This window comes from Ambystoma mexicanum, chromosome 3q, assembly GCF_040938575.1.
Source record: "Ambystoma mexicanum isolate Mex_15411 chromosome 3q, UKY_AmexF1_1, whole genome shotgun sequence".
Taxonomy (NCBI): Eukaryota; Metazoa; Chordata; class Amphibia; order Caudata; family Ambystomatidae; genus Ambystoma; species Ambystoma mexicanum.
In genome coordinates this window covers 1,127,919,906-1,127,941,321 of record NC_090926.1, presented here as the reverse complement: position 1 = coordinate 1,127,941,321, position 21,416 = coordinate 1,127,919,906, and the positions used below count along the sequence as shown (strand labels likewise).

Genomic DNA, 21,416 nt, shown 5'->3' with positions numbered 1-21,416 from the left:
GAGAGGATACTGGAATACTTCCGTAAAGAAGGGACGATCACGAGAGGAGCGGCAAACATCACGGCTTATCCAGATTATACTCTGACTGTACAGCGTAGTCGCGTGAACTTTGGGTCTGTAAAGCGGAGGCTGAGAGAAGCGGGCCACAAATATATGTTACTCTATCCTGCAAAATTGAAGGTCTTCCATGCACATAAAACCTTGTTTTTTGAAACCCCGGAGGATGCTATGGGATGGCTCAATGCTCAAGGATGCCCCCAGGAATCAGAAGTTCGGCCCAGAAAGGGCTCGGAAGAGATACGGGAATCGTAAAATGGCGTCGCAAGATGGCGTGGCTCGTGGGACTTGAATATAGTCGGTGTGACACCTTCGGTAAAGAAGGTCAGATGATTGCACTATTTGTCAAGACATTGTGAATGTTTATTTGATCGGGAGCCTTACGGGGCGATACTCTCTACCCCACAATAGTTTTAGTTGGGTGGCCGTTAGGGTGACCTCACCCTACTGGGCTCCGTTCACCGACCGGTGCTTGCGGAGCTAGATGTGGGGGTGCCTGAGCTCTGAGGCTGGAGCTGGGCAGCAGTTGGGGTGTGTGATGTTGGGGAAGGCACGGGTGGGGGGCGGGGAGGGAAGTTGGGGTTTAGTTGTGTATATTGTTGAAGGGAGTTTGAGCTTATATGAGGAGTTACTGGACCGAAACGCTATCTGTGTCATGAGGGCGGTTGGGGGTCGCTACATGGGAGGCAGGGAGGAACGTACTTGCCATGGGAGACCTTAAGATTGTCACCTGGAATGTCAGGGGACTTAATAGTTATTTAAAAAGGAATAAAGTTATGTTGTACCTCAAAAGGCAGAGGATTGATATTGCACTATTGCAAGAAACACACCTGAACCGGCACAAGTTAGAACTGGTTGAGAAAAAGTGGAGTGGCATGGTGGTGGGCTCCCCGTACTCTGCCTATGCCAGGGGAGTGCTAAACTGGGTAGCACCGCACGTTCCGTTCAGAGTCACGTGGCAGGAGGTGGACACGGAGGGCAGGCTGGTTATGCTCAGAGCCCTGGTGGAGGATAGAGAGGTTTGCATTATTAACACATACGCCCCCAATCAGAATGCTGCTGCATACTTCAGGACCGTATGCACCCGTCTGGGCACATGTGTGGGGGGAGCGATCATTTGGGGAGGGGATTTTAACTGTGTTCTCGACCCAAGGGCAGATAGGTCCGATGATAGGATTGATCGGCCCACCCCGGCGGCCAGAGTACTACAGACGTTGCTGGGCGACTTTGGGCTGGCGGATGTTTGGCGACTGAAATACCCTGATACCTCGCAGTATTCTCACTACTCTGCTCCACAGCGCCTACACACGAGATTGGATTATTTCTTTGCCACGTCAGAAGTGGTGATGGCGACCACTCAAATTGAATATAAAGCGAGGGTCCTGTCGGACCACTCGCCCTTAGTGTTGACCTGGCAGTAAGGCCGCCCTCGTGCACGAATACCTACATGGCGCCTCCGTGCGGAGGCGCTTAGGGACACGGTTTTTAGGGAGGACATCAGGGAGGCGATCCAGCGGTACTTTGAGGTTAACACGGGCAGTGTAGATTCGGCTGGTACACTTTGGGAGGCATTCAAGGTTGTGTTACGGGGGGACGCTATTTCCAAGTCAAAGGGCCTGCAGGGTGGGGTTCTGATGGAGCTAGAGAAGGCGGAGAGACAATTGGAGCGCAAAAGTAGCAAGGCAGGAGGGGATGCAGACCTAGTACTTGAGCTGCAGCAGCGGTGTTCGGAGCTTTGGGAGAGGCTCTGTAACCTTAACTATAGAAAATATGTTGAGAGGCAGCATGCGGGTGGGGACAAAACTGGACGCCTACTGGCATGGTTATATAAGAGAGAAACCCCTAGGCCCCCGATCAGGATGATAGTTAGAGAGGACGGAGAGGAGGTAGACACCCAAGAAGGAGTTAATGCAGCCTTCCTTGATTATTATAGAGCACTGTATGAGGACATAGGGGGAGAATATCAGGCAGAGATCAGAACTACATTGGAAGACATAGAGCTGCCCAGGATTAGTGATGAAGAAAGAGAGGAGCTGGACGCACCTATTACACTAGAGGAACTGGAGAAGGTAGTGAAGGGATTGCCCACTTGTAAGACTCCGGGCACGGACGGACTCCCGAGTGAGTTTTATAAAGTGTATGGAGCAGAGATACTCCCCCCGATGCTAGAAATGTTCAATGAATCTTTCGAGAAGGGTCGGTTACCGGAAACACTCAGAGAAGCGCTGATAGTGCCGCTCCCCAAGCCTAATAAACCCTGACAAAGCTGTGGATCGTATAGGCCGCTGTCGATGTTGAACCAGGACAGCAAGATCCTGACGGCGGTCCTGGCCAACAGGCTACGAAGGGTCATCAGTAAACTGATACACCCGGATCAGACGGGCTATGTCCCCAACAGGAACATAACTCACAATCACAGGCGACTTCACCGGGTGATTGAAGAGGGGAACAGAAGTGATGAAGAGATGGTGGTGGTGTCCCTAGATGCAGTTAAGGCATTTGATTCAGTGAGGTGGCCGTGGTTGCTGGCGGCCTTGGAGGGGTACGGGTTTGGGCCTGGCTATGTGAGGTGGGCGAAACTGCTGTACAGCGAGCCACTGGCCAGGGTGCGCACGGGATCTGTGATATCCAAAAGGTGGTGACTTAGCAGAGGCACCAGACAGGGATGCCCCTGGTCCCCGATGCTGTACATATTGGCCCTGGAGCCCCTGGCGGTGTACCTCAGACAACAATATGACTTGGTTGGCATCGAGGTGGGAGGAGAGAACCATTTGATATCCCTATATGCTGACGACCTGTTGTTGTACCTGAAGTATCCGGAGGAAAACCTCCAGTACATTTTAGAGGTCATGGAAAAGTATGCAGAGTTGTCCGGCATAGCGGTTAATCCCAGTAAATCAAGCATGTTTCCGCTGGGGAGCTTCATTGGGGTCCCTCTGGAACGGTTGCCGGTGTTGCCCGTGCCCTGGGCAACTGAGTCTTTCCGCTACCTCGGAATTGATGTATATCATGCTGTGAAGGAAGAACACTTGCACAATACCGAGGCGGCGGTAAAGAAAATCCGCGATGGTATGCGGTTTTGGGAGAAGCTGCCGCTGGCAATGGTGGGCCGGGGGGCGATGCTTAAAATGGTGGTCCTGCCCAGGCTTTTGCACTTTTTCAGCAATATACCATACTTGATACCCAGGAAGTTCTTTGTCAAACTTGATAGTGTATGCAGGGACTTCCTGTGGCACGGCATCCGCAACAGGGTAGCCTTGTGGAAACTGCAAAATTTCCACGATAGGGGAGGCATCAAGCTGCCGAACTTTGAGGCCTATTATGTGGCCAGCCAGCTGCAATACGTGACCAAATGGCTCTCTGATGAGGAAACTCCTGAGTCTAGGCTGGTTGGGAGGGACTGCGCCCCGTTTTATCTAAAGGAGGTTGTCTGGGTCCCTAGGTCGGACTTGCAATGATGCCCATGTATGTTGCTGTTGGGGTGGAGAATTTGGCGTAGAATGTGCCAGTTGATTGAGAGCCCGCACCCGTGTTCCTCGCATGTGCCACTGGTCGCCCTAACTATGGGAGACAGCCAGCTCAGGAAAATTATCAGGACATATTGGGAAACGGTTGGGCTGGCCACATTGGGAGACATATGGCAGGATGGGGCCATTAGAGATTTCGTAGACCTGGGTGAAGAAACAGGGCTGCACGGGGGCCAATATGTTACATATCTAAGGCTGGTACAGATCATCCGCAAGACTTGGCCGGAGACGGTGCTAGCGGAAGATCCGGACGCACTGATCGGAACGATATATGATATATCAGAGGGCGGGCATGAGATCTCTAGATTATATGAGGTGGTGATGACCCGGGTGGGGAAGGACTTGATGGTTTTGAGGCTTGATTGGGAAGCGGAAGTGGGGGCACAGATGACTGATGGGATGTGGGAACGGGCCATGGGATACCATAAGAAAGTGTCCAGGAACGCTAGATTGCAGCAAATACAGCTGTACATCACGCACAGAGCATATATGACCCCGAAAAAAAATAGCCAAGTTTGCGAACGCAGGTAGACAAGCATGCCCGAAATGCGATGAAGAAGACGCAGGTATGACACATATGTTCTGGTCCTGCCCAGTGATTGAAGGCTTTTGGGGGTAAGTGGCACAGAAATTAGCAGATAAGGGGGTTCTGCTACGCATTGACACGGCCTGGGCCTGCCTCCTGGGAGGGTTCCCTAGACCACGGAACACCAAACATTTCGGGAAACTGAGAGACCTGGCGTATGTACTTGCTAAGAGAAGGATAGCTATGAGTTGGAAGCAACGCCATGGGCCAAGAGAGATATGGTGGCGGGACCTGCAGAAGTGGGCGGAGGCTGAAACGGTGGTATGGCAGGAAGCGTGTGGTAATTGTGGGGAGGAAGAAGTGGGCAACCTGGCGGCTTGGAGAATGTTAATTACGGGACTGTTTGGCACGGAAATGGACCCTGCTGCTTCCGAGAGGGGCGACGCCCGGCCACACCAAGTGTACACAGAACTGTAAGGTTGATAAGCTCTTGGAGGGAGGGGGGGGGGGGTTTGAAGTGCAGTAACATGGCATTAATTGATGTTTACAGTTTGTAATGTATAATGCTGCAAGTTTGGTTTGTATTATTTTATTTTGAAAATAAAAATTATTTAAAAAAAAAAAAGTTTGGTGGAGTTGAGCAAGCAGCTTTGCTCTGAGCATATTGCTTGGTATGGAAGTTTTGTGATGAAAGTATGGTCTGGGTTAGATGTCTTTCTTGGATTGTTCTACAGAGTTCTATAGTGTTGTTCCCTTACTTCCTCCTCTGTTATCCTTATTTCATAAAGGGGGAAGATGTGTTGTGTTTGTACTTTTCCTCCTGGTTGATAGATCTGTGTACATGAGCCCCTGACGGAATGTTGGTGTGGAATGTTATGGATGAACTGTGTATGGGTGTTCCACGAAGTCAGTTGGGGCCTGGACTTGGATGATGAGGGGGCCGGTGGATGTCTCTCCCTTCCCTTACACCTAATCTACTTCTTCATGTAAACTTGCCTCTCGTGTCAACTTAGTAAAGCCTTCTATACCTATGTGTGGCTCAGTTCACTTATTTTGCCCAGAACTGAAACTTAACAGCGAGTCTCTTGGCTTGGAAGGCCGAGTTGACCACTGGACGAAGGAACCGAAGAAGAACCGAAGAAGAGCTTGAAGAGGATGGCGGCTGCAACTCCTGGACCATTGGTTTGCCCGGTGAAGCCCTGCTGCAGGTCTGAATCACCAAGTTCGCATCGTCAGAGAAGCCCTGCAAAGGACGACTTCTCCCTTTGAGTTGGTAGGATCAATCAACTCCCAAGTAAGCCACCTGGACACCCATCTCGGAGCTGGTTGCATTTCCTCAGAGTGCTGCAGGAAACCGTAGAGCCAGGGAGAGGGACACCAGATTGTGTGCGTTACTTGTAAGCTGGACGACAGCGTTTGGAAGATCTTCCGGACTCCCGTGACGTCGGACCGACCGACCGACCGAGCCTGACCCTCCCCGAGCTGAGTGTGGGACCCCAGAAGCAAGAGCAGTCCACCTTGATAGCCAGGACCAGCGTTGTTAGCAGTACGGTAGCTGAAACGCGAAACAGCCACTGAACTTGAAGTTTGCCAGTTGCAAGCTTTTGACTGTCCCAGTGCAGAAGTCCCCCGACATGCTCCCTCTTGTCCCCACGACTGAGGCTCAGGAACATCGAGATCTGCAGGAGATGCCAGGAACAGAAGTCATCAGCTGCCTCTTTCTTCATTGTAAGGTGCTGTAAAACAAGACAGAGAACCTACCTCCAACGGTGAAAGTGCTTGAAACTTTTGCAATTCGCAGGCCTAATCAGCTTGTGACCCAAAATTCTTTTTTGTACAAACTACTCCCAAGAACTTGTGCAGACACTTTTCCGTTTACTTACCAGAACCGCTTTATCCTATCCAAGACTTTAGCCCATTGACTTTCGCCTAGCCTATTGAATTGAATCTTCTGGTGAACTCAAAGCATTTGCACTGTCTAAGAATAATTGTAGTCTTTTATGTTCTGATAAACCTTTGCCCTTTCCTCCTCTTGAAATGTAATGAAGTATATTTGTGTGTTATTATACAATTACCTCCTTCTAATGAATGTTTTATAACTGACTGATTTGTTTGTTTATTATTTATAATGCGCAGACATACCCTGGGGTAACAGTGCGCAGCAAGTACAAGAAAATGCGAAGCTTAGTTACACAAGTTTAAATTTACATAAAGTTATTTGGGTATACCGGGTATACATAGTAAAGTCAACATATAACATATATACAATTTATAACATATATACAATAGCACTATCATGGTACAACAAATTTACAGTGGCAAAATATACAGGTTTGAAGGGCAGTAATTGCAGTTGGCACTACATTTAATGAGCATTGGCTTTCAACCATAGGATAATGTTGGTTCTGAAGTTTTGATATGGACCGTCAGTTCTTAATGTGTGGGGTAGGGAGTTCCACAGTTTAGCTGCTTTCACCGGGAAGCGGTGACCTCCTATGGTAGAGCGATTGAAGTTTGGGATGGAGAGGCAATCCTTGTAGGCCATTCTGGTAGGTCTCAAGGATTGTTGTCTATGGAATTTGTTGACCAGGTAAGAAGGCGCAGCGTTATTAAGGGATTTGTGGGTGAGTGACAGGGGTTTTTAGGTGGATTTTATCCGAGGTTGGCAACCAGTTTTTCTGGCGGCTGCTCTCAGTGATATGGTCTCTTCTGGAGATGCCCAAAGCTGCCCTGAGGGCATTGTTTTGTAGGATTTGGAGTTTCCTGATGGTAGCTTTGGTTAACCCCAGGTAGAGGGCGTTGCAGTAGTCTAGGCTAGAGGATAAGGGCTCTGGCCAGGGCGATGCAGCTAAAATCAGATAGGAATGGTTTGGCAGTGCGGATAAGTTTGCATGTATTTGCCGTAGAAGACGCCAGAGAATTAACCTGTTTATTTAGTGAGTTTCGAGTCAAGGTAAAAGCAGAGGGGTTTTTACTTCGTGACCGACGTTAATGCTGATACCATCAATTAGAAATGAAGAGTAGTCAGGTCCAAGTTTTTTTAGGCTGGAGGTAGTGCCAAGGATGATGAGTTCAGTTTTATCATCATTCAGGCATAGTCCATGTGTGGCCATCCATGCCTGGATGATGTACACTCTATTCACCAAGGCCAAATAATTTCCTTAATCCCCAGAAAGCGGTAGTGTCACCACCTCCACCTCACTTACCTGTCGGAGGGGGCGCGGTTATGGGTTCCGACGCGCCCCATCCTGGCGCTGTTATCCCCGATACCGGTTGGGGGGTCCGCGGTTGTCCGCGACACCCGGCGCTTCCGGGGTTTCTGTGTCCCGGGGCCTGCGCATGCGTGGACGACCGCGTCTTGGTCTTCACGCATGCGCAGTCCTCGAGGCGCTTGGGAAGCCACAAGCTTGCTTCCCAAGCCTCGTTTCGGACGCGGCAGCACTCGGGGATAACACGGCTTGCGTTCCAAGCCTCCCGAGTGCTGCCGGTCTTATTTAAGGCGCATGATCCTGAAGCTCACCGCGTCTCAATGCGGTTTGTTTCACGGATCGTGTCTTCGCTCCTGAAGCCTCGCTGCTTCAGCTCCAGTCCTTGCCAGCTCCAGCCTGCTCGCCTGCTCCAGCCTGCCCTTCAGTCCTCACCTGCTCCAGCCTGCCCTCCAGTCCTTGCCAGCTCCAGCCTGCCTTCCATTCCTCGCCGCTCCAGCTTGCTCTCCTGTCCTCGCCTGCTCCAGCCTGCCCTTCAGTCCTCGCCTGCTCCAGCCTGCGCTTCAGTCCTTGCCTGCTCCAGCCTGCCCTACAGTCCTCGCCTGCTCCAGCCTGCCCTCCATTCCTTGCCTGCTCCAGCCTGTTCCAGCCTTTTTCTACTGTTGTGCCCGCTACGGTCTTGCTCTTCTACCTTGCCTTCCAAGACCTGCCTGCCTCCTCCAGTTTTTTGCATCCTCTGGAAACACCACGGCATTCCGTCCGCAATTCTATCTTGCTACACTGCTCCAACACCGCAAGAACCAGGAAGGTGCACTTTGGTGGCGTTGGGAGCTGGTCCACCTCTAACCCTGTTGACTCTAGGGGAAGGGGTGTGCTGGTTTCTCGCGTCTCATATTCTTCAATCACCTGTCGGACAGCCTGGCGACCTCACCAAGAACAACTACCGGAAGCCCAGGTACTCAGCGCCCAAGAGACGCCATCTTTAACAGGTAGGAGGATCTGGGTGTCGTCTGCATAGTTAGTGTAGGTGACACCAAGAAGAACCAGATCATCGAAAAGGGGGTTGGTAAAAATGTTGTACTGCGTAGGCGAGACCAAAGAGCCTTGGGGAACGCCGCAGGTGATAGGTATAGGGTCGGCAGCTGCAGTGGGCGAGAAGACCCTCATAGTTCTACCATTTAGAAAGGATCTAGAGAAGTGGGCAGCCGAGTTGAGGTGGTTGCATAGGATGGTATGATCAACCAAGTCGAAGGCGGCCGAGAGGTCTAGGAGGAGGAGAAGGGCCGCTTTACCATTCTCTACACTCGACAACTTGGGTCTTAAGGTCGATAAGAGCTGTCGCGGTTCTGTGTTGGGGGCGGAAGCCTGATTGTCTAGCTCCTAGTAGATGGTGTAGTTCCAGGTGTTTTTGGATTTGTACATAGGCAACCTTATCCAGAATTTTTAGAAGGAAAGGTACCGTTGTGATCGGCCGGTAGTTGGTCGGTACGGATGGGTCGAGAGTAGGTTTTTTTTAGCAAAGGAAGTACCCAAGATTGTTTCAGATTGGTGGGGATGGTGCCAGTGGTAAAGGACGCGTTGATGAGCTTTGTAATGAAGGGTGATAGGTCGCGAGCTGCATCCTTGATAAGTTGTGCAGGGCAGAGGCCACCCTGACAATTAGTAGGTTTCCGGGACAAGATGATTCTTTCCACTTCTGGGATCGAGACTTTGGAAAAGTTGAATTGGGTAGATTTGTTGGTGGACATCTTTTCCGTAGTAACTCGAGTAGTTGAGATATTTAAGGATGCTTTTCTTTCCAGAGATCTTATGTTGTAGGGTGAGAATTTTGTTCACTAAAGCATTTTGAATCTCTGGGCAGTATTTTTTGTCTTTGACACTTGTGTCGAGTGGTTCGATGGGGGTCTCTATTTCTTTGAGGATGGAGAATAGTTCCTTTGTATTGGATTTGGCTTGGGAAAAACGTGTGTCAAAAGACATGCGTTTTTGCTAGACATATTTCTTTTTTGTAAAGGGAGGAAAGTTTGGTGAATTTAAGTTTATTAGCTGCTGAGGGTAGCTTTTTCCAGGCGGCCTCGCAGTTTCTTATTTGTTGTCTAAGGTTTTTTAGAGCAGGCGTAAACCAGTTCAAGTGAGTCTTAGGTTTACTTGGTCTGTGTTTGGTGGGAGCGATCAGGTCCAGCGAGGTAGTCATAATTTTATTGTATTCTTCAACCAAAATCTCGGGATCTGTGTTATCTGGGAGTGTGAAGAGTAGGGAGTAGGGCAGGGATAAGCCTGTCCATCGTAATGCATTTTTTATTTCCGGTTAGTGTAGGTGGAGCCCTAATGGTTGGTAGAGGCAGGGGTCTATTAGTGGACAGTGACACAAGGTGGTGGTCAGTCCAAGCTAGTGGAGAGATAGCTAGGATGTTAGCTTGACAGTTGAAGTCTGCCACCCAATCAAGTGTTCTGCCTTTAATATGGGTAGGTGCATTGCTTCTTTGGGTGAATCCTAGTTCGGGCAGAGTGTTGAGTGTGGTCAAGGCGAGCTGGTCTAGTGGGTCATTGAAGCCCATGTTCAAGTCTCCAAGTAGAAGTACTTGTGTAGAATATTTAAGATTGCTGGAAAGGATGGTGTTGTCACCTTCAAATGTTCCAGGAGTGTCTGGGGGGGGCGATAGATCAAGTGGATGCTGAGAGTTTGGGCATTGGAGATTGGGACTTTCACGGAAAACAATTCGCAGAATAGAACATCAATTGGTGGAGACAGTCTTATGTCGAGGCTACATTTGTAGATGATAGCAATGCCACCTCCTCTGGATTTAGATCTGTCATGTCTCATTATGGAGTAGCCGTCCGGGACTGCGAGCTTGGGGCCTGCTGCAGGGTGTAACCATGTCTCGGTGATGGCTAGGAAATCTAGGTCCTCAATTAGGATTAGGTCAGCAATTTCTGTAGCATGTGCTACTAAGGATCTAGAGTTGAGTAGGGCACCCTTGATCTGAGGGTTCGGGGTGATAGTTGGGTGGTTGATTTGCAGCACTTTAGGTTTACTATGCTTAGTTAGGCTATTTATGGGCCTATGGTTGTCATTATGGGTTAAGTTGGCAGTAGCATTGGTTTGGCAAGGCTGAGATATTAATTGTCTTGGTCCTACGGTAATAGGAATCGATCTAATGGGGGGGCTCATAGATTTTGGCTAGCCTGGCTCCAAGACGCAAGTTTTTGGCCGTGGTTGAGCATAGGTGACTTAGTAACAGGAATTTAGGCTCCGTCGTGTCATGGAATGGTCTGGATGTTGTGGCTTTGTGTAGGTTAGAAGTATGTAGCCAGGCGGGTGTGTGTAGTGACATAGTAAGAGGTATGCTGCTTAGTATATAGACTGTGATGCAGGCAATGTGGCTTATGGCTAGAGCTGTCATACTAGAGAGGTGATGGGGCACCAATCAATGCAGGTATGAGTGGTGCAGTAATAGGTACAGGGAGGAGTCACCACGGTTAAGGTAGGCGGGAGAGTGATTGACTTTTGTGTAGTTGGCTCAGGAGAGGTAGGTGGGCAATCAGTGGGGATAGAACTAGTAGGTCAGTGAGTAGGGAAACGCTGACTTCTTGCTAAGGTGAGATTCAGAGCCAATGGTAGGCAGATAGGTGCGGGCACTAGCAATCAGGAGGTATAGTTCAGGGCGTTGCTAGTTTGGTTTGTGGTAGACAAACAGCAATGGGGTCTAGGCACTAACTATTTCAAGGCAAAGCGGGCAGAAGTGCATGAGCCGGCAAGAGATGGTGCACGCTGTATGTGGCGAGGCAGGCATTGAGGGCACAGGCTGCAGGCACACAGTAAACAGAAAACGTAGTAACTGGCAGTTTCTAAATCAAAGCAGGCAGACGAATAATACATGATCCGGCAATGCTAGTGCAAGCTATTAGTGGCGAGGCAGGAATTGAGGGCACAGGCTGCAGCCACACAGTAAGCAGGGTGCATACTATAGGCAATTATGATACTAGCATTAGGAGCAGGTAATTAGGTCAGGGTGCTAACAAAAACAGCACGTAGTTATGGCAGATAAGGAACGCTGATCATGTGGGTAAGCTGGTGGAGCAAGGTCCTACATATACGAGTACAAGTTAAACCTAACGAGCACTAAACAGTTGCATTCGCTGGAGGGCGTTCAATGGAGCAGGCAGATATAATATAAATCGAGGGACAGCTCATATATGAAATATCATATGCAAGGAATGTGAGGAGCGTTCTTATACCAATGTGGGAGGATCCGACGAGTGGCCATTGGAGGAGCTCTTGTACGCAGGCTTCTGGCTGCGAGGGTGAGAGGCAGCAGGATGTGACCACGATAGTTCAGTGTCAGGCACGGCGTCAGAATCTGGCGGGCTGTCGCGGCGTGCAGAGTTTGGGCGTATGGGCGGTTGCCGGGAACCAGATGATCAAATTAGATACATTAAGTATTTATCCAAGAAACCAAACCTTGAGTGTAAGAGTTTATTTGAACACCTGTGATTGTAAACCTCTGTGTAACATCATTACTGCTCACATTCCCCTCTTGAGATAAGCCTGGCTGGTCAACACGCTACCAAAACTGTGAAGTACAGACTTATACCAAAGGTTGGTTTGCTTACACCTGTAGTCAGTTGTGTGTAGTGTTCCCAGAGGGTACTGCATACAAACTTTGCCTAACAGGGGCAAATGGGAGCACATTTGCGAATCAAGGGCACCTGGGTCACGGAGAAGCACTAGCTCATGCCATCCATGTACGTGCCCCTGGAGGCCGTCAAGTGGATCACTTAATTCAGACCTGAGCGCTAGGAAGATTCTCCGGACTTCCCTGATGCAGGACTGACCAAGCCTGAGCAACCTCAACAGAGTGCTAGACCCCAGAAGCAAGGAAAGTCTGAAGTGGTATCGAGAGAACTGCAGTGTTGCTATTTGCTGTCAGACGCAAGGAGCAGAAACGCCGAAGTACCACTTACATTGATCCCTCTTTAGATAAGCCTGGCTGCTCAGCCACACTACCAACCTACCAAAGGTTTGGTTCCTATTGCCAGGAGGTCAAGGTTGTTGTAGTGCACCAAAAGGAAACTGCACCAAATCTTGCCTAACACTCACTGTGCTTAATCCCCTTGGTTACAGGAATGCACCCACAGTTGATTGGCTGGCTGGCTGTCCGGCAAGGACAGCCACCCTGCTGTGTGATTGACAGCTTGGCTGAAATGAATGGGAGAAAACTACATAAAAGGTGAGGCTTTTGGCTTGGAAGGCAGAGTCAATCACTGGACTAAGGAATCTGAAGAAGAACTTGGAAGAGAAGCCTGCTGCAACTTCTGGACCTTGTTTGCCCGGTGAAGCCCTGCTGCTGTGCTGAAGCGCCAAATTGGTTTCGTCTAAAGAAGCCCTGCAAGGACGACTTCTCCCCTTGAGTTGGTGGGACCAATCAACTCCAAAGTGAACTCTTTTGGCCGTCCTCTCAGAGCTGGCTATACGTCCACTGCTGCTGGAACCCAAGTGCCAGGGAGAGGAACACCAAATCGAGTGCATCGCTTTTAAGTCAGACCCCAGTGCCAGGAAGATCCTATGACTTCCCTGTAGCAGGACTGACCAAGCCTGAGCCACCTCAGAGTGCTGGACCCCAGATGCGAGCAAAGTAAGTCTGAAGTGGTATCCGAGAACTGCGGTGTTGATATTTGCTGTCGGACACGAAGAGCTGAAACGCCGAAGTGCCACTGAATTGAAGTTTGCCCATTGCTGCCGACCTTCCCATTTCAGTGCAGGAGTCCCCAGGCATCATCCTTCTTGCCCCCACGACTGAGGCCCAGGAACATCAGGATCTGCAGAGCTGTACAGGAACAGAAGCCAGCTGGAACCATTTCTTCTAACCAAAGGTTCTGTAAAGTCTAAGAGAACTTACCTCTTTTGATCTCATTTGATACCTGTCTTGGTTGCCCTTGCAGAGTTACTTACATCTTTGCAGGTCACAAGCCCCCCAGCTTAAAGCCCTTAGAGTAAATATTATTTTTATAAACATTTCTAAAAACATTGTGCAAGACTTACTTACCTGCAAAGAAGATCTTCAGTTCCCCTAGATTTGCTCAACTAACATTGGATTGGCTGTCCTGGCTCCCTGAGAGACCATTCTTACCTTTGACTCTATGCCTTTACCTTTCCCCCAGGAAAGGGTTAAATTTACTTGACATTGGAAGGTTCAAAAAGTACTTACCCGTTTATGATTTGTTAACCTTTGTTTTAAATTCTAGATGTAACCTTTGCACCAAACTAAGTATTGCTCTAAATGTACCAGTGATAAATCAATGTTTCAATGTCCACAGTGTCCTAGCTATTTAAGTCACCTGAGGGTGTAGGAAGGGTCTGTGTGCCATCCCCAATGAGATGAGTATCATTGATTTAGAGAAGCTAAGAGTGTGTTTTGAAGTGCAAATATAATTGTTACATGTTTTGCTCCCTTCTGAAGGCTTATATAACTGACTTAAATAAATTAATAATTGTTTAATCAAGAAACCTTGAGTATAAGTGTTTGAATAACTGTCACTGTGAAACTGTGTTACAACCCTACTGCTCACATTGGCCTCTCTTGGCCCTCTTCCTGCTCCCGGCTGTGAGGCTAAAAACCTAGAGGGCATCTTCAACTCCAGACTTTCCTTCTCTCCTCACATCTCCGACGTCTCTAAGAAGTCACACTACCAGCTGCACCTCCTCAGAGGTATTCTTCCTTTCCTCACCTTCCCCCAGAAGCTCACTGCAACAGCCTCTTTCTAAATCTGCCTGCCTCTACTCTCTGCAACACATCCAAAACAGGACTGCAAGACTTGTCCTTGGCCTCAAGCCCATGGATCGTATCTCTCCAGGACTGAAATCTCTGCTCTGGCTTCCCGTGGCGGCAAGGATTATGTTCAAAACCCTCTGCATTGTCCACCAGGCCTTCTGGGGCCTCACTATCTTCAACTCTCTCTTCCTAAATATCTTCCTTCTCGAGCTCTTCGCTCATCCGCCTCCAACTCCCTTAGGGTCAGTCACTTCTCCAAGCAGCAAGGTGGTGGTAAATCTCTCTTCTGCTGGGGCCTCCCTCTGGAACAGCCTCCCTGCCTCTCTGAAACCGGAGAACCATCTTCGGTTCCGGAAGCACCTCAAGACCTTATTATTTGCTTCTGCTTTCTCTCCTCCTCTCCCCTGCTGATCTCCTGGATGAATCTGAAACTGCACTGGTTACCTGGCTACCCTCTGATCTTGGGTCCAGGTACCCCCACCCGCACCGCGCCAGTTGCAGACCTGCACTGCCCCCCTGGCAACCCTTGCACTCAGGGGCTGTTTCTATATCTCTACAGCACCTACTAGCTCTTGATGTCTGCACTTACCCTTGCACTTGCCTCCAGCTGGCTGCACTTTTATGTATTGTCTTTATTTATTTCACTGTTATCCTATGCACTGCCCCCTCCCCTTTCCCCCTGCACTTTTCCCCTTCCCTCACCCCCTCCCCTGCACTTGCGCAATCTCAATGTCACCTGGCATAGTAGGATTGTTATCTTGGTCTTACCTCCGTTTCCCCTACCATGCCACGTCGCGCCTTGAAACACTTGTGTATAGGTGCGTTATAAATGCCATATCATATCATTGACCCCTCTTGAGATAAGCCTGGCTGTTCAGCCACACTACCAACCTGTGTAGTACAGACTTATACCAAAGGATGGGTTCCTATTGCCTGGAGGTCAATCAAGGTTGCTGTAGTGCACACAATCTTGCCTAAAACATAGCCACCTGAAACCCTCGCTGTTGAGGAGCTTGATAGGTACTGGACACATTTTGCAGTGCCAAGGTGAACCTTCTGTGCCATAAGAGGCCTGTTGGGCTCTAGTAAAAGATTGCACTCGAAAGGAGCAGCAGGTTTCGCCGTTTCAAGTGGGTTTTCTACAGCTTTTTCAAACAAAACGGACTCCTCTATCGGCTTGTTGATAAGGGAGGCCCGTGTTTCAGGTTTAAAACAGGAGTTTTGCAGCCAAGCATGACTCTTTAGAAGAGTCCCTTCGGCAAGCACTCTGCCAGCTGTCTCGGCAGAGTCCAAAGTATTTTTAAAATGTTTTGGGTAACTTGCCGTCCTTCCTGAACAACAGCAAGTAGCTGCAACTTGGCTGCTTCAGGAACACTCTAGCCCATCCTGCACAAGACCCCACTAAAAATCACAAAAGCTGGCAAACAAGGTGGTATTTGCAATGCTGGTACTATAGGCTGAAGAATACTTAATCCTCTTGCCCAAGGCATATCATTTTTACATTCCTTGTCAGGAGGGGCCTCCGCTGACGACAAAGGAACAGCTGCATGCTTCCTGGTTGTGATCACCACCAGTGAATCAGGAACTGAGTGTCTGCGAAGATGAAGGGGGTCCGGAGGAGCAGGACTAAACATTTTCGCAATGCACAGGTTAACTGCCCATGTCAGGGAGGGTGCAAGTAAAGAAAGGGCGATGCGCTTCTTAATAGAATTGAGAAGAGTGATAGACTGACTGACCAGCTTTTTCTCTTTGAGGATATCTTCTACAAAGTCAGATTCGGGTATCGCCTCTTGAGCGAGTATCTTGAAATGATCCACTGCCTTTTTAAGAATATTGTGGACGAGCAGCTGGTCGCCAATAAGCAAAGAGTCTCTGGACTGTACGACACGCATAGAGTCCACAAAGTTGTTGTCAGCATCTGTGTCATGAGTAAGAGTAGTGGGCCAAGCCCCCTGATCATTGGTGACATCAAGCCATGCTTCTGGGTCTTAGAAGGCGGATCTTGAGAGCCGTCTCACTGGTCTGGGACATAATATAATTCTTCCCCCTGATCATATGTGATCATAGGGAACATCCTGAAAGATGTCCACTAAAGGATCAGTTGGATCTTGTACAGGAGAGGTAGAGTGGAAAACTGAGGACTGAATTATAGGCGACTTCAAATCTTCACCTAAGGGAGGAAACCTTTTACGGGTACTGTCAAACGCGTCTGAGAAATCAATAAACTCAGGCAGCTTGTCCAAACATTCCTCAAACCATGCTCTAGTCCAGGTCCCTGTAGCTGCTGTTTCAGGGAGTGGGAAATCCAACTCAACTTGGACAGGGCCTTTAGGACCTTGTTATGACTGACAATGGGGAAGATGCCTGGACATTCCGCTGAGGTAAACCTGGAGGTGCCTGGGGGCCATAAACCTGGGAAACAGGCTGTATAGGTTTTAGATAATGTTTCCTTCAACCTAGGGTGTGCTTTAACCGAGGACGCGTTTTTTGACATGTCTTTCGTTCGTTGTCATCAATTCCTCCCTAATGCAACCCCCCCAGTATGGCAGAAAAAAAAACAATCATGGGGACCTTGCCACGGAAGGAATAATTAAGGGTGCACTACACATCACTGTGGGGATAGAGTTACAGACTCCACCAAGTTGATGTCCCTTTTCGATCTTTGAAAAAAGGATGCAATGCTCCGCAATTACTGCTAGATGTCCAACTATATGCACAGCCTACGATTGTAAGTAGATTCACAAGCATCAGAATGTAATGTACATGTATATTATCCGCTTTTACATCCCTGTAAATAAACCCATTACAAAGTAGTTTTAAATGTCTGCTATTGCAGTGCCATACACAATCATGTAAGACAAGGCACAAGGCCTGCAATCCTACTGCCTGGGAGCAGAGCGCCAATCAGAACAAGGACCATTGTGTACAGTGCAAAGGGCATCCATCATCTGGTCCTACGTAGTAATGGGAATGCAATTATCCATTTGCCATACTGACCTTGATAGTTTCGTAGGAGCCAGTGATGAGGGCGATGAAGAGGCTGAGCACCATGTAGATGAATAGGCTGATGAAGGTGTACAGGTACACCTGGCTGAAGAGCCACACCAGGTAACTGTTCTGCTGCATTTCCGCAAAAGTCACAAACATGTCATCCCCATTGATGAGTGAGAAGAGGCACTCAGACACCATGGACAAAGAGCGGAACTGCAAGGAAAGAGGATGACAGGTCATTCTACAGGACATTTCTGGGGTCTACTGGAAAGACATGAAGGTTGAAAACTGAAAAATCTCACCAGAACATAAGTAAAAAAGGCATATGTTTAGAAGAACAAGTTACTCTCTTACCTGGTAACGTTAATGGTCCGACGACGTATTCCATATCTATGACAGGTAATGTACACAGCTGTGCTGCTTCGGAACATTTTCGGCGTCTGCGTCGATGATGTTGATGCGCTACCCCCGGGGACCTCCTCCGACGGCCGACGTCACCCAATGTGATAAGTAGGACACACAACGCCCGTAGCCGCAGTTGTAGTTTTTTCCCCCAGAACGTGCGACACCAGTTTTCTGCCAGTCAGACACACAAGGCCCTGCGGACCGCAAGCTGCAATCGCATAAGAAATTCTGCAGCAGGGAAGGTAGGGAGGGAGCAATATGGAATACGTTGTCGGCCCATCCCATCGAAAGAACGTTACCAGGTAAGAGAGTAACTTGTTCTTCGAGGGGATTGGGTCCTCCGACGTATTCCATATCTATGACAGACTCCCAAAGCAGTACCAAGCAAGGAGGTGGGAAAAGAATTTAGAACACAAATTTAGCATGCCCAATCAAATTGCGGAATAAAGGACTGCCTTGCCAAAGCCCAGATCCTGCCCTCGGATGGAATCGAGGGAGTAGTGACGTACACAAGTATGTACCGAAGCCCAGGTGGCTGCATCACAGATGTGACAAATAGGAACACCCCTCTGCAGGGCAGTAGACGCAGCCACTCCCCTGGTAGAATGGGCCCGCAAGCCAGCCGGAGGGTCCTTACCCCCCCAAGCAGTAACACTCGGGAGATTGCTAAAATAATCCAACGAGACAAAGTCTGTTTTGTCACAGCTTGTCACAAACGCTTTCCAGCGTAACCAATGAAAAGTTGATCGTCCACTCTGACCCGGGACATGCGCGAAATATAAAAGCTCAACGCTCTCCTAGGATCAAGCCTATGGAGCCTCTCCTTTTGCTTACCAGGATGTGGAGGAGTACAGAACGCCGGAAGAACAACCTTCTGGCTCAAATGAAATTCCGAAACCACCTTCGGAAGAAAGGAAGGACGAACTCTAAGGACAACCCTGTCCTTATGAAACACATGAAACACAGTGAAGGGTGGTTTAACTGAAAGTGCCTGTAACTCACTCACTCTGCGAGCGGAAGTAACCGCAACCAAAAACACAGTTTGAGTTAACAGTCTCAAAGGGCAAGAATGCACAGGCTCAAACAGAGCACCCATAAGAAACTTGAGCACAAAGTTCAAATCCCAACCGGGCCCCAGAAAAGGTGACAGAGGGAACACAATAGTGAGCCCTTTCAAAAACTGAGAAATTATAGGAATCTTAAAATAGGAACATTCTTCAGACGAGCGCTTAAATATGGACAGCGCCGCCAGGTAACCTTTAATGGTCCCCACTTGCAAGCCCCTGTGGGCCAAGGAAAGCAAAAAAGACAGAACCATGGGAATGTCACACTCAAAAGGATCCACATTCTTAACTCTGCACCAGTCACAGAACTTTCGCCCACAGGAACGGTACAGAGACTTTGTTGCCGGTCGCCTGGCCGAGAGCAACACCTCCATCACGTCTTCAGGGAGGTCCCAATCCTTATACCTCAACCTTCCAGAAGCCAAGCGTGAAGGTTGAGGGATCTGACCTCTGGATGGAGAACCTGACCCCCCTCCCGTGAGAGCAGATCGTCTCGATAGGGAAGACGATGTGGAGGGCAGACGGACCAGTCGAGAAGGTCCGGGTACCACGTCCTCCGGGCCCACGCCGTAGCAATGAGGATCATCCGGGAACTGAACCTCCGTAACCTCCGCAGTACTTGCGGGGTGACGGGGACTAGAGGAAACGCATACAGCAGTGGGAATGACCACTCCACCACAAACGCGTCTCCTAAGGCTCCTTTTGGAGGAAATGCCCGCAAGCAGAACCTCTCGCACTTCCAGTTGACACTGGAGGCGAAGATATCCACTTAAGTGGTCCCCCAAAGGGTGAAGATCTCCAGGAGAATTTCCTGCGCCAGCTCCCACTCGTGAGAGATCGTGCTCTGCCTGCTCAGAGCGTCCGCCGTCTCGTTGTCGTCTCCGGCCAGATGAACAGCCGAGATCGAAACTTCCTGCTGAATGGCCCAGAACTCGAGCTGCATCGCCTCCCTGCACAGAGGAAGTGACCCTGCCCCCCCCCTTTTTGTTGGGTAGTGCATGGCCACTGTGTTGTCCTTTAGAATCAGGACACTCCTTCCTCGCACAGTCGGCAGAAAAGCCTTCAGGGCTAGCCTGACGGCCCTCAGCACCAACAGATTGATATGGAGTCTGGACTCCGACGGAGACCAACGACCGCCGACTGTCAATTCGTCGGCATGAGCTCCCCATCCCGTGAGGGATGCGTCCGTCACGATCGTCACCTCCGGCCAGGGCAGCCAAAATGGGGCCCCCTTCATCAGATTGCCTTTGACGGCCCACCACAGAAGGTCCTGGGCGACCGAGGGCGGCACCTGAACAGGGTCCGACATCCTGCCGGAGGACTGAGACCACTGGAGCTTGAGTGCCCGTTGCAAAGATCTCATCCGCAACCTGGCCTATGGCACCAGAAGAATGCAGGATGCCATGAGGCCGAGCAGTCTCAAGAACTCGGGATGCTGGGGGAGTCTGGAAACTTGTGCACCATCTGCTGAATGTGAAGAGCCCTCACCTGGGGTGGAAAACACAGCCCCAGGGATGTGTCGAGCACTGCTCCGATGTACTGGAGCCGCTGTGTTGGCGTCAAATGGGACTTCTTTAAATTGAGGGAGAAGCCCAGCTTGTGAAGGGAGTGGCAGGTGACAGACAGATGATCCAGGACTTGCTCGGGAGAGCTCCCCTTGATCAACCAATCGTCCAGGTAGGGGTAGACTTGAATCCCCCTTTCCTGGGATGCGCTGCCATCACCACCATGAGCTTGGTGAAAACCCTTGGGGCGGAGGTCAATCCGAACGGCAGGACCCGAAACTGAAAGTGCGAGTCGCCAACCGCGAACCTCAGGTACTTCTTGTGCTTGGGATGGATCGGCACATGGAAGTAAGCGTCTTTGAGGTCGAGAGACACCAACCAGTCCTGAAGTTGAAGGGCCTGGAGGACTTGAGAGTAACCATCTTGAACTTGTCCTTCCTGAGGAGTTTGTTCAAACCGTGCAAGTCCATGATGTGTCTCAATCCCCCATCTTTCTTCGAAATCAAAAAATAAGGGGAATACCATCCCTTGTTCCTCTCCGCTACAGGCACCAGTTCTATGGCGCCTTTCTCCAGCAGGGCTTGAATTTCCTGCGCAAGGAGCGGATCCGGACACTTCAAAGAGAGGTTCCCAGGTGGATTGTCGTGAGGCCTCTACCGAAAAAAGGAAGACAGTAGCCGTGGGTTATGATCTCCAGGACCCACACATCTGAAGTAATGGCACAAAACTCTACAAGATGCTGCGCCAGCCTTCCCCCAACCGGCGAACCATGGGACCTGGCCTCATGACTGAGTGGTAGCGGCTGCGGCGTTGCCTGAGGGCAAAGAGGCAACTGCCCGAGCGGCCTTGGCACCTCGAGTACCCTGTTTTCCACCTCTGGCACTCTTATGGTGGCCTCTTTAACTGACAGCTCCTCTCGCTTTACTGAAGGACGAGTAATAGCGAAAGGGACCTCCCCTCCATTGTTGTCCCCTAGGACGAAAAGGCAGAGGTTGTCGAACTGCAGCGCCCAACGACTTTGCTGCAGCTTTGGAGGTCTGCAACCTCTCAAGGCTCTCGTCAGCCGTGCTGCCAAAAAGATGTTCACCGTCAAAGGGCATGTTGAGGAGCCGGGACTGCACATCAGGAGCGAACCCAGACTTCCGCAACCACGCAAACCTGCGTATTACGGTGCTCGCCGTCATGGACCGGCTGACACAATCTGCCATGTCCAAACCCGACTGAACGGCCTCACACATGGCATCCTTGCCATCCTGAACCATAGCAAGGAAACCATCCTGTTCGTCCCCTCCGGGAACATGTTCAGCCGTTAATTCAACACAGTTCCACCGAGTGTGTGTGAAACGAGACAAGGCACATACA

General features: G+C 49.8%; 1 protein-coding gene across 2 annotated transcripts in view; it reads right to left on the bottom strand.

The window, feature by feature from the left end:
* Positions 1–21,416, bottom strand: part of MCOLN1 (mucolipin TRP cation channel 1) — a 639,103-nt gene that overhangs the window by 114,637 nt on the left and 503,050 nt on the right. For both annotated transcript variants that reach the window (XM_069603920.1, XM_069603921.1), the window contains exon 12: positions 17,087–17,293. In XM_069603920.1, the coding sequence (XP_069460021.1) occupies positions 17,087–17,293 (207 nt within the window). The remainder of the gene's footprint in view (positions 1–17,086; positions 17,294–21,416) is intronic.